Source organism: Echinops telfairi, unplaced genomic scaffold (genome assembly GCF_000313985.2).
Source record: "Echinops telfairi isolate 266 unplaced genomic scaffold, ASM31398v2 ScPeMD7_7472;HRSCAF=8510, whole genome shotgun sequence".
NCBI lineage: Eukaryota > Metazoa > Chordata > Mammalia > Afrosoricida > Tenrecidae > Echinops > Echinops telfairi.
In genome coordinates, this window is record NW_022111376.1 from 5,175,511 (window position 1) to 5,193,307 (window position 17,797).

Genomic DNA, 17,797 nt, shown 5'->3' on the forward strand with positions numbered 1-17,797 from the left:
CCCGTCAGGACATGCTTGGCCACTCCAGCCTCCCACTTCTTCCAAGGCAGGCTGGATGGGACTTCTGGGCAGGGTTCAGGTGGATCCTCAACAGTTCCACTGCCCTGGCTGAGTAGGAATGGCTGTCATTGACACAAACCCACCAAGGAGCAACCCAAGCATGCCTTACCAGATGCCCCAGCAATTCCACTGCCAGATATATACTCCAAAGAACTGAAAACAGGTGTTCAAACTAAAGCTTGTACACCAATGTCCACCGAGGTCCGAGTACCACAGACAATCCATGGAAACAACTCAAATGCCCATCACCCAGTGAACAGATAAATAAGATGTGGTCTACCAGTGCAACAGCTGCTGCTGTTCGGTACCACTGACTTGGCCCCAACTCATAAGGACCCTACGCCCCACAGGGCAATGGACACACAAAAAGGAATGAGGTTCGGATGTGGACAGTCTCTGAAAATGCTATGCTAGGTGACAGCAGCCAGGCACAAAAGGCACATGCTGCCTGATTAATTTATTTTTTTGCCTGATTAATTTAAAGGAAAGGTCTCAAAACTCGCCCTTCTGTGAAGTCGATTCCGAGTCATAACAACTGTACAGGACAGGGTAGAACCGCCCTTGTGGATAACCAGCCTCATGTTCCTCTTGTGGAGTGGCTGGTGGTTTTGAACTGCAGATTTTGCGGTTAGCAAGGCATAACCCACTACAAATCACTGGGTGAATCCAGAGACAGAAAATGTTTGGCAGGGGCTGGGGCCAAGGGGAGTGGGAGGGGGACTGCTTGATGGATTTGGGGCTTTCTTTTCGGGGGTGCTGGAAATGTCCTGGAAGCAGACAGGGGTGGTGGGTGCACACCATGATGGATGTACTAGAAGCCTCTGGGGTGTGCACTGTCGGATGGCAAAGTTTATGTTTGGTGGATTGCACCTCAATGTTTTCAAACGATAGTTACTAGGGGAGAATGAGCCAGTAGGGTGCGTGGCCAGGGACAGAGAACTGGGGCTGCAGCACTCTCAGATGGCGCTGCAGGCCTGAGAGAAAGCAGGAAGCACTTAGGTGAGTTCAGGTGTGTGCTGTTACCCGGCGGGGGAGCTCTCCGGCTCAACTCACCAGTGCAAACCGATGGCCAAAGCTTATCCACTCCTTCTCCACGAGCGCCTCGAAGCCTTCAATGGTCCGGTAGTAGCTGTCCAGCATCAGCATGGCCAAGGCCGTGAGCTGGGCCGTGCGGTCCCAGCCGTCGCTGCAGTGCACCAGCACTGAGCTCTTCCCCGATTCGATCTTGTCAGCGATTCTAACAGCCCCAGCGAGCAGCGTCTAGGACAAGCAGACACACTGCCTTCCGATTACAGCACCACCTAATTCTGGGCAGCACTTGGGAAGCTCAGGCCGGTAAACAAGATGACACATGCTGCAGATCACAGGAAGCATTGGCATTGCTTATATATGCAATTCATAGGAAGTAGGGGGCTTTCCGTAAGGCCCCTCCCCCACGCTTTGAGAACCTGATCTGAAGTGTCTCTGCTCATGTTTCTGCCTTGTAAATCACACACACACCACCACCACCACCACCACCACTCCCTCCCATCCCACCCCACACCCCGGACCAAAGAGATGCTCATTTCTTGTTCCTAGAAACTAAGATAGGTGGCATGCACACTCAGCCCCCTGCTCGCCACAGTGCAGAGCAGCCTGGCTGTTTACCCGTATGTACTCCAGCCAGTGCGTCCCGTCCACATTGGACAGCCAGTGGGCCTCGTCGATGGATGGGTAGACAATCTCCTTCAGCTTCCGGAGGGACTCTCTCATCACGTGGATGTTGTGGATTTCCAAGAACACGAGCTCGGCATTTGGGTAAGCACTCTCACTTTCGTACCCTCCACCCTTGGCCTGTTCCAACCAGAGAGATGGGGGCTGTCACTGTCACCGGAGCTTGAGTGGAGCTGCTGCGCTGGGTGGCCTAGGGCTAGCAGCTACAGACTAGTCACCGCCACCACGCCAGATCCGGCGACCACTGTCCCCACCCTCAGTTCTGGAAGCCTGTCTGCCCTGGGCTTCCACTCCAGAAGCATTCGGTGTGCACAGGTTCTGTACCACTAACCCAAACCAAAAAGCTGGTCTGTACCACCAACCCAAACCAAAAAATGTCCCTTTGTAGGGGGTTAAATTAAAAACAACCCTGTGGGAAAATGGAATGAAACGAATGTGCCGATGAAATTCTGGGAGCCCTCCTTGTATAATGAAACAACCCAGGGGGACGGGGCTCACTGAGTGGCCATCTTAGCACAGAATCTGCCCAGAAGTGGCTCGTCTCGGCTAGAGCTCAACATTCACCACATGTCTGTGACAAGGATGTGGAGAAACTGGGACACCCCTTCTGAGAATGAAACACCCAATTAGCCGTGTGACCCAGCAATTCCGCTCCAAGGTCCACACCCCAGAAATGAAAGCAGGGACTGGAGAAGCCCTAGCCCCAGCAGCCGAGAGTATCACCGGGTGACTGGGTAATCAAAGGTGGTCTCGCCAGACGCACGGCACGTTATTCAGCCATAAGGAGACGTGAATGCGCCTTGAGGACCCTATGCTGAGTGAAAGCCGCCAACGCGAAAGGACAACTAGAGCGTGAGCCCACTTACAATCCCTCTCTAGGACGGGAGATGCAGAGCCCAGCGAGGCTGAGAGGACAGGGCAGCAGGACGTAGGGCTCTGGGGATCCTGAGTTTCTGGTTGGGGTGACGGTAGCACAGCCTCATAAATGCACTTGGATGGCAAAAAAGTTGTACACTTGAAGATGGTAAAAGTGGTGTTATGTGAATTTTACCTCGATTTAAAAAGGAAACCAAAAACTCAAACGCCTCATGTGGGAGTGGGGAGCGGGGAGGGAGGGGAAAAATGAGGACCTAATGTCGGGGGTTTAAATGGAGAGAAAATGTTTTGAGAAACGATGTACAAATGCGCTTTACACAATTGATGTGTGTATGGATTGGGATAACAGTTGTATGAGCCCCTAATAAAATGTTAAAAAAGAAAAAAAAAAAAAGAAAGAGGAAAATGTTCTAAAATTGATTGTGATGATAACTGCACAACTTTTAAAATTAAGATTGAACTATTGAATTTTATGTTATGTGAATTATATATCAATAAAACAGTTTTTAGAAAAGAAAAAAAAACAACTCAAACGCATCTACGAGGCTTCATGGCGCCTTCTGGAGCGAACTGTATTGGTAGCCCTGAGCTCCTTGCAGGCCATTCGGTCTGGCCTCAAGAGAACCCGAGCCCGCTTCCTTTGACTGGTCGGCTCTCAGGCAGCCTTTGACTTTCTTTTCCCCCAGAGGGCTGGGGCTAGCCCTGCTACTCCTGCAGTCAGCTCAGCCTTGGGGGTTCGGGGTCAGGTGGCTAACAGCATGCCAGAATCACTCATTTCTCTTTCTTGCTCTTCTACAAGTCTTCTCCCACCACGTGCTTGTCTTTTCTGAGGCCCCTCCACCCCCACGCTCCAGCAAGGACATAGCTGGGTCCCCTTTCCCCTCTCTCCTGCCTGAATAGAGAGCTCCAGGCGCCTGTTCTCTGTGGCCCATTACAGACTAGGTATTCATGTTGGTTTTTATCCAGAGCTCCATCTTCTGACGAGTATTTGTCCCATGGACCTTTGGCAGCTTCCAGACAACAGATTGTAAACGTGTTTGCCTGGTGAGTACCAATGGGGAGCGCTAGCTGCAGGCTGCTCTGGAGTGGGGGGGGGGTGAGGGGCTCCTCCTGCAGGGGGTAAGGGCTCAACAGGCTGTTGGCACAGCACGCCTATGTATAGATAGTGCAAGAGTGGGCAGCAGGACGCACCTTGTTTGTGTCGGCCACGCTGCTCTGCCGGGCATCGAAGATGATGAGCTTGTGGGACTGAGCGTTTGCATCCATGATGGTTTGCAAGTATTTCTCATCTTCTTTGCAGCGTTTATCATTCGGCCCCACAAGTGGCTGGCTGCACCGGGTAATTGTTGCTTGACTTTCTGGGTGGATCCACGACAACACCTAGTATTTTGACCCCACAATCATTAGTCTAGTTCCTCAAACAGTACAAGCTTTGCTGACTATGTAGTAGAAATCGGTTTCCTGCTCAGTTACAGCCTTTCCTGTACATAGTCCTCAAAGGTGAGGGTAGGGCTGGGGCAATCACAATGTTCTCATGGCCAAGGGACTCTCCATTTGGGGTCAAATGGAAGCAAGTCTGACTAGTCTTAAAATCCCCTCATCCCCAACAACTCAATGGCTCATAGTAAAACCAGTACTAAGTCAGGAACTTACTGAAATCTAGCCTTATCCCGATTTGACCCATGGGTTATAGATTTCTCTTGTCATTTAGAAACACCTCCTGTGTCTTAAGAATGCCAGATATGGCAGGGGAGAACAAGCTACAGCTGATCCTCTAAGCCACCCATCTGCTTCCAGCGGCCAGTGACTCAGGATTAGACCAGCTGCATCCTCTGGGCTCAACAAGCATTCACTCCTTGCAGGCTTCTTGGTTTCTTTCTGGGATAGTCTCCCTCCCAGGCTGCGAGAGCATTGTACTCAGCATCTGACAGTGTGTACTGCCTCCAGGAGGACTCGTTGAAAGCGGGGATGGGGCTGTCGCAGAAACAGCTTGCCGATGCTTTCCTTTGGCTCCTTGGTTCATCTCTACTATATTCTGAGGACAGAACTTGACAGCCAACTACATGAATCTTAAGTTACCCTTGTACTGAGACGCCACGGCGCATCAAGCGGTTTACAGTGAGGAAGCTCCATGGGACCAAAGGTATTTTGACATCTTTAAGCTGGTCTGCCTACTTTGCTCTTAGTTCACTCATGTCTTGTCTGGATTGCATTTCCCCGTGCTACATTGAAACCAGTAGACATTTCTATGCCAGTGACAGTGTTTGCTACTTACAGGGACTCTGCCTTTGGCTCTAAAGGCTGCCACTTTGGAAAGGTCATCATCTTTTACACTCGTTGGCACAACAATGATGGCAGGGTAGCTGTCACAGAGCTCATAATTACTGTTGATTTTGGATATTTTCCAACTCTCATTGGGCAAACCCTGACAAGCATTTGAAGAGAAGGGCAAGAAGGAAAACAAACAGACTGTAAGTCTTTCCAAAAGTACAAAGCAGGAACCACACCTATTTCTGATTTCCATCTAAAATCCATTTAGGATTTGTCATTGTTTACCCCTCAAAAGTCTAAAAGTATAGTTATGTACCCATTCTTCTTAACCAAACTCACTGCCATCGAGCCAATGCTGACTCGTGGCGACCCTACGAGACAAGGTAGGCCGGTCCCTGTGGATTTCCCAGACTGTAACTCTGTGGGAGTAGAAAGCCTCTCTGGTGGTTTCGAGTTGCTGACTTTGTGATTGGCAGCCCAACGTGTAACCATGATGCCACCAGGGCTCCTACCCTGTTTTCCTAGTCATTTCTAAAACTTTAATGACGCATGACAATTCCCAGACCCAACTGAAAAATGAAAATTATACACCAGAAGGTGAGGTGAGTCTTGAAAATTCAGTATCTTATCTTTCATGTAAGAATAAGGAGAGCCTGTTTTAAGGATAAGTACAGTCTTTTAGGGCAAAAAAAGGAGATCTCTTACAAATATCTACAACATCAAACGTTCCTATAGTAAATACAAAGTAGAGACAAATGCCATAGAAAGAAGGTCTCCTTGGAATCACAGGAAACTGATGACATGTTAAAGAGGTCCCTAGTAGTGGGGCAATCGGGAAAGCTTATTTACTCACGCTGTGTGGCTAATATCAAACTGAGGCCACTGGTTTCCATCTTTACTCATCAACTCTTTGCCAGAACATCTCGTATAAAACCATCTTGCAGATCCGGTTTCAAAATCCCTGTCCTTGTATCCCACTCACCTTCTGGACAAAGGCTGAGCCAACTGGCCCAGCGAAAGGTCTGGGTGGAGAGCACTGAGGAGACGAAGGACGCCAAACCTCAGTCAGTCAGACTCATGTACATGCTTTGATCAGGCTCCCTTCTCCATCACATGCCTAGCCGTCTCTTTTAGTTTTGGCTTGAAGGACTAGACATTTATTTTCTCACAGTTAAAGAGCCTAGAAGTCTGAAAAGATCCTCAACCTGGAGGGTGGCAGAAATGATGCAGGCAGAGAAAGAGGCTGGGAAGATTCCAAGGGTTCAAGGGAGCAGAGGAAAACATGGAAATATACACAAGCCTGCAACAACTGTGATCGATGACTACATATAAGGCTGGACATACAGGCTGAAGGTGAGTGGGAACATAAGCCTGACTGTATACATAAGTTTGTACAGTGGACTGACCATGACTGTGGGGGAGCAAACAATGAACACTTCTGAGACATAGCCAAACACCTTCAAGGAATGAGCTGCTGGGTCCTGGGGACTCAGGATCATAGTCTCAGGGGACACCACGGTTAATTGGCGTCACATAGTCCACAAAGAATGTTCTACGCCCTGTTTTGGTGAGTAGAGTCTGGGGTCTTAAAAGGTCATGAGCAGCCATCCCATCTGTGGTGCAACACTGGTCTCTTCCTGTCTGGAGAACAGAAGAATGAAGAAAATGGAAGGCACATGGAGACCATGAGTCCAATGGATTCATGGACAGGTGACAGTCAGCCTCCACAACACTGAGATCAGAACTAGATGGTGGTTGGCTACCACTACCAACAACTCTGAAAAGGATCACATCAGAGGCCCTATGTAGAGGGGGAGGGAAATGTAGAACAAACTGAAAATCATCCAAAGACCAAGTTAGCTGATTGGATACAGACTGGCCCTTGGACACAGTTCTAGAAGAGTAAAACTGAAACTCAGAAAATCCCACTGAGATCTGCACACCTCACCACAGTCCATCATTTGAGATGAGAAGGGCAGCACTTACTCAAGGACCAAATTCAGAAGGATTAGGAAAGGAGGAGGTATGGAAACCTGGGGGAAGTAGAATAAGTGATGTTGGAATAGGGGGGATTACAATCGATGATATGAAACAAAATGTGCATGACTTATGCAGTGGAAACTGAACTGCTCTGTAAACCTTCACCCAATTCATAATAAGCTAAAAGTGAAATAAAATACAAGATGCCCAACCTATACTTTTCAGTCTGATAAGTATCATACCTTACCTGTCTCTTATATTCAGATATTGGATCATAAACTTTCCAGCCGTTAGTTGGAAATTTTTCTCTGTAGTTGAATGCAAATAGCATCTGGATAGTAAAACACAAAACAAAAAACCAGCAACACAGAATACATGCAAGTCAGTATTTGTATTTTACATCAACACCCTCAATTGTTGAGCTTTGCATTTGGATCTGAACAGAGTGCATCAGTAAACTGATTTTCAATCAGTAAATTGCGAAATAACAACGGGCAGTTTTCTTTAATCGCCACACAAAGAATGGAGCAATTTCAAACACACTAGCATTAGCTACCAAAAGGGAAAACACAGAGCCAAGGGCGGCCTTGAGGCAGAGGACTAGTGAAATACAAGATGTTTGGACCCGTACACAGCCATGGCCCGGCGGTTCATTTGGTACATTTACCTGTCCATTGGAAAGAGGGAACGCATGTTTGCTGAGGTTTTCAAATATCCCCAGTTTACTCTGTTCATCCAGTTTATACGCAAGTCGCAGGTTCCGCATATCCTGTGAAATAATTAGTGAAACTCATGTATTCAATGTGTACAGAAGTATCTAGGAGAAACACCATTCCACAAGCTGATGCAGAACACACACACACACACACACACACACACACACACACATCTATATGTATTTTTTGTTTCTTGGTTTATTTTTTATTCTTATCTCGCTCCAACTAACAAAAGGCAATAAGTTAAAAAAAAAAAAAAAAAGGAAGCGAGGAGACTGGAACCCTGGGGAACATGGCAGCGGGTGAGAAACTGTCGCAGGAAACCAGAAGGTAGTGGGTACACCTGTGGTGTCACTGCTTCCCCGGCCAATGCTTAAAGCAGCAGTGTTTCTCAACCTTGTCATGCCTACGCTCCCTTTAGTGACACGCAAGCGTCTCATTCTTCTTTCACTGTGTGAGATTTGAAAAGAAAGAAGACCAGCGACACAGTAAAGCCATATTAATGGGGGAACTGAAGAAGGTATTGCTGGAGCTGTCATTTATAACAGTGAGAGAAGGGGCAAAACTCAATGGGGCTGATGCGATTAGTGACAGGAACCCAGTCCTGCAAGCTAGAAGGATCTTTAACCATTCTGGAGGCAGGAGCTCTTTCCTGGGGGCTGTATTAAGCTCTCGCCTTTTGTAAACCATTGCCTGAGGTAAAGTCATTGGGCCTAACACATCTCAAAGAAGAGCATTTCTTCAAAGAGTATTCATGACTGAAGCGGCTACATGAGGCGACCCCACCGATAGTGAGCCTGGCTCAAGGTGAAAATTCTAACAACACGATCAAGAAACATGGCCACGTTTTTGACACACACAAGTTAAAGATTGCTGTTGACCCTTTAGGAAAGGCTTTGAGCAATCACTACTCTGAAGAAAAGTGCAGCAAACTGGCAAAAGGTGGGGATCGATGCTCACAGTTAAATTTCATGGCACACAGGCTGACATCAGCACTGAGCTTATGGGTCTGCGTTAGCTGGGAATGCTGGTGGAAACCACAAGACTTACTTCAACAATTCTACGATGGCTTGAATTTGTTGGGGTTAAAATTTGGAAGGAGGGTTCTCTGTTCTGAAAACATCTGAACCCTTACAGTTTAAGTTACTCTGTCTAGAAAGAATGAGTCAGAGAACAGGCCACGCTGACTGTCCCGTCAGTTACTATTGGTGTTTGTGTTATACCTTGCACACAATCTCTATACCGCAAGAGTTGTCTCCATGGCTCTGCGCGCCAATCTTCTCCACTCGGCTGATGACTCCAAGCGGAACATCCAGGATGAAATGTGGGTCCTAGGTTTGAAAATGAGGGTGGTTGTCGATTTGATGGCAGTCAACAGTTTTCATATGGAAGTTTTCACTGGGTAAAAAGTATGTTTGTTTATCTCCCGCTCCCTTTGGCCCCAGCTAAGAAGCTCAAGACGAACATATCGAGACTACAATTAAAATTCTCCTCCTAGATCAACAGGTACTTGCACAGCCCTCCCCGCCCCAAGGGCAAAAATCAGTTGATAAATGTGCACATGTTAATACTCACCTCACCCTCTGGTTATCTTTGAGTGGTGGGATTTCAAAGGCCCTTTGATTTTCTCCTTCAGACTCTTCTGAACGTTTTGACACTTACCCTTTCTACATTTTTGAAGTACATCTTGAAGTCTGTCACTGTTAGGGTGCCACTCACTGCTCCCAGGAACGGGCAGATGTACATGACGTCTTTCACTAAAAGACAGAGTCCCCAAGTAGCAACTTGTGCTGTGGATGTGTGCTTCAACAAAGCCCAACAGGAGTTTCCAAATCACTATCCCTGATTCCAGTTTTCTAGCAGTTTTAATAGTTAGGGAACTGTGCCAAATTATGACTTGACTGTAATTAAAGACATATTGGTGAATAGTCTTCAAATAAAATCTGAAAACATGAAAAAAGTCTGATTTGTTACATAGTGAGGTTTTAAGTAATAGGTCTCATAAGAAGTTAAATTTTGTTATTTGTCCCCAGGTGGTTAATACTTCTCAGGGCGATAAATGAATCATTTAAAAAACACATTAATTAAATTCAGAGGACCCCGAGTTACCACTTTTATAAAGCACTGCTATTGAAAACAAACTACAGCTAAAGACTGCAGCTTCATGGACCCCCCAAAGGTCATTTGATAAATGACAGAAACTGGAACCACTGCAACAAGGCAGAAAAAGACCTTTTGCTTTAAATTCCTTACCAGCCTCCATTTAATTTTCTCTTTTCTTTTTGTTAATACCAATCAAGTGCTGCACATATTTGATTCCTATGAATCTTGGAAGAAGGTCACACCTGCCACTAAGATACATCATCTTCACTCTTCCAAAAGACTCATTCCCTTCTGGGAAGCTATGCAGTGACAGATGTGTCTGGGTAAGGCAATTAAAGGGAGTGATTGCCCTTCAGCCAACTTTTCAAACACTTCCTTGGAACTGTTCTATAACTCAGTATGTACTGAGCACCACCTATTGCCAGGCATTGGGCAAAATGCAGTGAATCAAGATAGCGTTCCTGTTCCGTGATTTGTGCCACACACTATAAAGAATGCCATGTTCCAAATGCTCTAAGAATAATGTGGACACTGTGGGATGAAAGCTCAGACAAGGATCAATGAAGCTTAGCAGGAAAAGGTGAAGTGAAGTGGGGAGGGGAGGAGAGAGCAGCACCACTCATGGGGGCAGCATCTGTATGTTAACTGTTAGAGACCAATGTGGCCGGACCAAAGGGGCAAGAGGAGCATGAGCATGAGCCAGAAGAGTGGCAGATAGGGGGCCAGGAAGAGCCTCCATGGGAAGAAAAGATATTGTTACCATCAGTATCTGTAAAGACAACTGGTTGCTTAAACAAAAATAACCACAGTGTAGAGTTTACAGTTTCCGTAGGAAAGTAAAATGCATGCTGACGACAGGCTACAGCTGAGAGGAAGATATGTCAAAATATTACCGTGGGATACTTCTCCTGTACATGAAGTGGCTTCACTTAAAGACAGACTGCCCTCATTTAGAGAGAGAAAGCAGGGACTATAATAACAAAACCAAGAGCTATGGCTAATGTGCAAATACAGGAAATAAAACAGAATCTTTAAACCTAAAATCTTTTAAACCAAAAGCAGACCCAAAAGAGAAATCAACCAACCAACCAACCAAGAAAAGAACAAGGGTCAATAGTGGTTGCTTTGTATCTTATCATCTAAATCACTGCACAAAATGTAAATGATCTAAAAATTTTGAGTGAAATGTAGAGATTGTCAGGTTGGATATAAAAGTAAGAACCAACAATATGTGGGTTCACCCCAAAGTTCATGGAATAAATTTTATCATCTTTGGATTCCATTTTTCCACGAACTTTTTGAAGCTCCCTTGTATATGACCTATAAGAAACCCACTTTATGCATAAAGAAACATATAGCTTGTAAAAATGAAAGGAACTATGTATACCATACTAATATACTAATACTAATGAAAACAAAGTTGGAGAAGCTATATTACGATCAGATGAGTATAATACAGAATATTACCAGGGGTAAAGGTCATGTCGTAATGGTAAAGGAATCAATTTATCAGAAGGACATAACCATCCTAAATGTTTATATATCCACTAGTTGCAAATTAAAATCAGCAAAAGTGATAGAACCACAAGAAGGAATAGACAGATTCACAATTAAAACTGGAGATCTCAAAGTCCTTCTCTCCATAACTGATACAAAGCCCTAGAAATCAGCAAGACTAGCATTTATAGACCACTCCCCACAACAACAGCACAACAGACAGTCTTCCCAAGCACTCACCGCATGTTTACCAAGAGATCATAGTCGGGGTCAAGCAAGACTCAATAAATTTAAAAGGATTTGTGTTCTAAACCTATGCTTTCTGACCACAAGGGAATGAAATTAGAAATCAACATGAGAAAAAAATTTGGGGAGTCACAAATATGTGGAAACTAAATAACAGACTGATAAAAAACCCACGGGTCAGAGAAGAAGTCAAAAAGGGAATTTGAAGGTATTTTGAACTCAATGAGACTAGAAACCCAGCCTGACTCACCGCAAGCCTACAGGACTGGGTAGAAGGGCCTTTTAGGGTGTCAGACACTTAAACCTTTACAGGAGCAGACATCCTCATCTTGTCCCCATGGAATGACTGGTGCGTTTGAATCACTGGCCTTGTGGTTAGCAGCTCAACACGTAGCCCACGGTGCCACCAGGGCTCCCTCAAAGCAGCATGCAAGGGGGAATTTAAATGCCAATATAGTCGAACACAGCAAAGCTAACAAGCCAGTCACTATCACTTCCATCTTAAGATTAGAAAAAGAATGTATTAAAACCACAGGAAGCAGAAGACAGGAAATAATAAATTTGATTACATAGATTCCTGGAAAGATGCAAACTACCAAAGCTCAGCCAAGAAGAAAAACTAATTTTCAAAATAAATTTGTAGTTAGAATTTTCCCACCAGGAAAACTCCAGGTCTAGATGGTGTCATTGGTGAATTGCAGCAAACATTTAAGGAAGAAATGAAAACTCTGCCCAAAACTCTGGAGAAGAGACTAGTTCTCAATTCACTCCATGGGGTCCCTGATGAACAAATTTCTAAAGGGCATCCGGAAGTAAAATCCAACAACATGTATACAAGATAATACATTATGGCCAACCAGTTTATCCTGGGAAAACAAAGTTAACATCACGAAGTGAAATCAATCACCATATTGAACGCCTACAGAGGAAAATAAGGCATGATTAGATCAATGGATACAGAAAAAGCATTTGATGACATGTAGCATCTGACGAACAAACAGATCTATGTAGGAGGAAGTACAGCCAGATGCTCCTTAGAAGTGAGGATGGGGAGGCAGAGCTGAATTGACAACCCAAATCCCAAGGATGTCACCATCTTTGAGAGGGGCACCACTCCTTTCAACTCAGTAGCTATGCCACATACACACACATACAGCCCTTGTTTTTTAAAAGGGAGAGTACGTTTCTGGCAGGTTTTGTATCTGTAACTTTTCCCATTCTGGTTAGCATTCTGGCTCAGCAAAAATTTTACAACTCAGGTCAGTTTTGGTATTGTTTCATTGGCCAGGATTGAACTGGGCTGAACCGGTTCAAAGGCCTGACAAAAACTGCTCTGGTAAAGGTCAGAAATTCCCTTCTTGTAAATACATCATTCAGAAAGCGGCCCAGGGTGGCGCTGGATTTCCCAGAGAAGGCTCAATGAGAGACGTTAGTGGAAGACCCTCAGGAGGGAGGAATCCCTGAGGAAAGGTGTGGTCAGCAGGGCCCAGAGCCACAGACTAGGACATTGGGCAGGAGTAGTTATCTGGAGGTTCTGGTGAGACTGTCTCAAGCACTCTTGACAAAGGTGACCATCCTCTGAGACTAACACCCAACACGAAGGGGCCCACCTCAGCTTTCAGCCAAGCAAACTTGACCGCCCAAATCCACCCAGCAATTGGAAAGAGGAAAATGCCACGCCCAGTTAGCTGCCCTTCCCACCACCAAGGCACAATGGTGTCCCTGCTGAAACACATGTGGGGGACCTCACGCCCTTACTCGGAGAATACAAGGTGGCAACACATGCCCATTTCTGGCACTAAAATCGGCATTTGGGCATCTAGAATGTCTTTGCCAAGGTCTGAAAATGGTGAGATACATGTGACATGGGGTTTCTATGGACTCATTGTCCTTCCAGTGAAGGATTCCCAGAGCAGTGACCCGAAAGCATGGCGACGGTTTCATCAGGCAAAGGCCAGGCACCTCTTCTCTTGGTATTGCCACCTGCTGTCCAATCAGCGCAGAAGGTGATCCTATCCGGACAGCCCCCAGGTACAAACAAGACCCCAAACTGTGTCTTTTAGAAGTTGTCAGGGCTGCCAAATGGTTCTGCTTGGCTCAGTCATGGCCCAGCACTGCAACAGACTCCAATTCTAAGTTACGGTGAACCACAAAGAGAGCTAGAACAGGTAACATTATGAGGAAACCTCAGGCATAGTGCACGGTTCTGAGCAGCGCTACCCTGCTCAAAGATGGCAACTAATGGCACCACTGTGGGTGTCGCTTTCCTACAGTCCTGCCCAAACTCCGTCTCCTGCATCAGACTTCTGACTTAACTCATGCCGCCTTTGCCCAGCCTCCTCTTCCAGGGATTGTCCCTGGGATTCTTCCCATTCTGGATATGCCAAATTGGTCAAACTGTTCATGTTTGGCTTTTTCTGCCAAGGCAAAGGGTAAGCAGGGGCCATCTGCACAGTCTCCTAACTTTCAGGGCCCTGAAAACACTGATAATGCCCACGGGCCCCAGTCCATTTTCCCTTCATTAAATTGGTCTAACAGACCTTCCTCCCGTGGCTCGCAAGTTTGCGCACTCAACTTACCAATGGCCTTGATGGATTCTCCTGGGAAAAGGGGAGCCTCTTCCATCTGTGCCAGCTTATTCCCATCCCTGAGAGCCTGGCAAAAACAAACAGACCAAAACAAGAGTAAATCTCATTTCCACCTGCTTTCCTGCGATGAACTGTGCTCTGGTTACGAGGCGACAGAAGCATGCAGTACTTCCCCCACCCCACGACAATGTCAAGCTCAGTATCACAGAACACCATGCGGCAGAGGCTAGCTGAGTGCTATCACGATTCACGTCTCACGGTTAGAAAGCACGGACACAGAAGTGGCTGGACATGGCACATACTGTAATCATTACACAGACAGCGATCAGGTGCCTCCAGAATTTGGAAATAGGGTCAGAAAAAGGTTACCTGCTGAGCGGGAAACCAATACAAATCAAACCCACATTCGATGCACGTGCTGACCTAGCTGGAGCAGTGACCCAGCCCAGGCGAGGGCGGGCGGATCATCTGCCTCATCATCAAAGGAGGCTCGGCTTTCTTAGGCTTCCTGGTGAGCCCACACTGAGATGATGGCTGGGAAACCTCTAACTCAAACTCACTGGTCTCAGAATACCCTCCTCTCAGGCCACAAGCAGATCTAAAGAAGGGAGCCAACTGGCACTGCAGCCAGCTGTGTATGTGTATGTGTGCATGTGCATGTGGCCCCAAGGGGATGTGGAGGGTGGGCTTCTGCATGTTCTCCAGGCTAGGCCACAAAGGCGCCTAGGCTCAGCTGGCAGACCAGCCTTTCCATCATTACCTTAGGGAGGGGCTTGTTTACTTTGTGCAGAGTCGGTTACAGTGAAACAGGTGTGTGTGTGTGTGTGTGTGTGTGTGTGTGTGTGTGTGTACACGTGTGTGTGTGTGTGTACACACCTCAGAGGTGGTGAGGAAATGGGGCTCTGGAAATTCCAAGGCTGGAGGCAGGAGCCTGAACTCGGGGCTCATCCAAGGTGCTGCCACCGCCTGAGATCAGCTAGGTAACGCGGTCACCTTCTCCTTGGCCTCTCTGCTAGGACACGCCAAGAGTGAAAAATAGGGTGATCAAAACCCCAGCAATGCCTCCACTATGTGGCACAGAGCGTGCATTTCCCACAGAGACGGGCACCGCTCTTCTTTTTGAACAAAGCAGGGGGAAGCCTGGATTCAAGGAAAGGAGCGAGACCTGGGTCTTTCGTGTGGCGATGCACACCGTATCCACAAGGGATCACCCTGCTTCCTCCCAGGTCGCCTGCCAGCCTCGGGAGGCTGGGAGCAGTGGCTCAGGTCAGGTGACACTCGGTATTCAGCACAATTCTGTGACTGAACCAAAATGCATACAATCGATGCCTTTGGCAGTCCTAACTGAAACGTCAAAAAAATAACAAGCTCTTCATTATTTTTCGGTATTACAAGGATTTCAGTCAGCTTCCTTAAAGAGACTGAGGTCAATTTATATAAATTGAAATAAATTTTATAAGAAAAATTCCAAATACAAATAGCAATACTGAATACAAAGCTAAATACTCATTAGGGGTACACATGAAAGGGCTTCAAAAAGCTCCAGAGAAAACTCCATGATCTTTCCAATCCATTTTCCCATAAACTTTTTGAATCTCTCCCTGCTCCCCCATTCCGCCCCCACCTTATGTCAGTTCTCCTGGGAGGGACCACGTGCCTGCTGGCTCAAATATGCACATTTTGAATCCTTCCACATAGGCTCCCTTTTCACCTCTAAACAAGGTGTTCAGCTTGGAGTGTTTATTTCAGGTTGGCTTTGAAGAGACTTCAGGGAGAGAACACACATGTGAAGGGCCAGGGAGAGCCACTGAGGCGTCCACTTCTATACTCAATCTGATACGAAAGACCTCTTTCCCTCAGGAGAGCATGCAATGAAATTTCAGCTTTTACATTTCTAGTTTTTAGGAAGATCAGCTTTAAGAAAAGCCTTCATTTCAAAGTCTGCTGTCCTTAATTTATAGCCTTGAAATTAGTGCCTCATTTTATGGTCTGTTTACCAAGTGAGCTCAATTGATAGCAGAGTTGGAGATTCCTTCAAATGCTATGTTGCAAAAGCTTATGTTAGTGGCTAGGTATTCTCATCTATTATATAGGCTTAAATCCCTTAATCCGAATGTAACTTGTAGCTAAAAATAAAGGGGGAGAGACCCTTAAAATATGATACTTACTAAAGCAAACTATTTTAATCCACTGACTCTGGAGGTAGGGGGAGGGGTGTGCTCACTTTAAGCTTCATAGCAAACATGTTAAAGCCTTCAACCCAGGACTCGCCATAGTGTTGTGCATGGGAAAGCACTGTGAGTGAGGCCATTCTGAAAACTGCAGGCTCTCGAGACAAAAGCGGAAGAGCGCATGTTTCTCTCCCAGTGGCCATGGCATGTTGGCTTGGAAACCCTGTACCATCCTCTGAGCATGCATGTTTGGTGAGACATAAATGGTGAGTGAGAGAAACCCCTCATACATAGTACCTGAGTCTAGGAGATGTGTTTCAGATGATAAACTATCAGAATAAAACAAAGAAACCATTTTTGTTTTTTTAAAGGTTGTATTTCTCTGCTTTCCCCCATAAGAGGTTCATTGGGTTAAGGAAATATAGCTAGCTGGAGTATAGGAGCTTAAGAAAAGAGCTTTTAAAGACGGATTTTTGGTGAGTACAGTAGATTCCCTTTATAAAGCTGTGTTAGGAGAGGGGACGCACGCTTGTGTGACATGAAGCTTTTATTGCAACAACTACGTTGCACAGGACATGATTTGACCCTTGATTTATCCAACTGATGCACAGCATGGCCAGAGAAGGGGATCTGCTCGTGAGTTCAATCCCAGCTGGGCACATACCCATCCTCTCACTGTCTTTGCTCAGTGCTGCCAATGGAGGCATCGCCTCCACACCTGCTAGCCACCCTCTGCGTCCAGCGGGGGTCCATCAGCACCCTCAACATGTCCTCCACGGCTCCCTGGTTTCTCCATCGCTCCACATCACTAGTGCTGATACCCCACCCCCACCCCCATTTCTCCAAATCTAAGCCACCTGGTGGAGATTTTGTAGCATGCCTGCATAGCAGAAGCAGTTGGCTTTCAAGTGAGCCTGGAGGGCTTCAAGAGCACCCAGGAGGGCAGGCTGGCTGGGGGTGAGGTGGGATGGGGGGAGCTGTTTTTTGTTACTGGCATCACTAAGTCTGTTTCTGTGTAAACTTGAGGGAGGGGGCTGCTGCTGAAGCCTCTTGAAGGTCTGTAGCAGGACTGAGCAAAGCGCAGGCACTTGGCAGTATCTGACCCGTGATTCTTTTTCCTACAAAGGCAGTCTACAAATACCTCCTAGAGGCCAGGGGCTGTGCTGGGCATGGACCACGCAACTGGCATAAAGCCAAGTCCACCCCCTCGAAGTCTCTGCGAAGCACCTCTGTATGCAGCGGGCACCAGGGGCTGTTAGTTTGTGTCAGCATCAAGAACCTTATCTGGGGAGACCACGCAGCACAGAGGAACAAATCTCTGCTTGATAAAATGTTGGATAAACCAATTTTTGCAAATAATGTCATCATGGAATCTATCAAACTTGGACATGAGGACACAAGTGTAGTGGTGAAAGCATTTGGAAAGCATCGCTGACCATCTAGAACTCTACTGTGAAATGGCTTCTAGATAGAGTCGGTAGCTACAAACAGATGAATACGTAGAACTTGCCACCTGCTCAGGTTGGGCCTCCTCGGAAGGGCAGCCATTGTGTTCTTCCTGAATCTCCTGCACAGC

General features: G+C 46.5%; 1 protein-coding gene across 6 annotated transcripts in view; it reads right to left on the reverse strand.

Moving 5' to 3' along the window:
* MTMR1 (myotubularin related protein 1) overlaps positions 1-17,797 on the reverse strand; it is a 42,825-nt gene that overhangs the window by 8,636 nt on the left and 16,392 nt on the right. For 3 of the 6 annotated variants that reach the window (XM_030889018.2, XM_045285466.1, XM_045285465.1), the window contains 10 exons: positions 17,735-17,788; positions 14,042-14,117; positions 9,279-9,373; positions 8,840-8,947; positions 7,568-7,669; positions 7,148-7,231; positions 4,925-5,074; positions 3,841-4,029; positions 1,708-1,893; positions 1,114-1,320 (listed from right to left, as the gene is read on the reverse strand). In XM_030889018.2, the coding sequence (XP_030744878.2) occupies positions 1,114-1,320; positions 1,708-1,893; positions 3,841-4,029; positions 4,925-5,074; positions 7,148-7,231; positions 7,568-7,669; positions 8,840-8,947; positions 9,279-9,373; positions 14,042-14,117; positions 17,735-17,788 (1,251 nt within the window). The remainder of the gene's footprint in view (positions 1-1,113; positions 1,321-1,707; positions 1,894-3,840; positions 4,030-4,924; positions 5,075-7,147; positions 7,232-7,567; positions 7,670-8,839; positions 8,948-9,278; positions 9,374-14,041; positions 14,118-17,734; positions 17,789-17,797) is intronic. The other 3 variants (XM_004715605.2, XM_013007972.2, XM_045285467.1) reach the window with 1 other exon arrangement.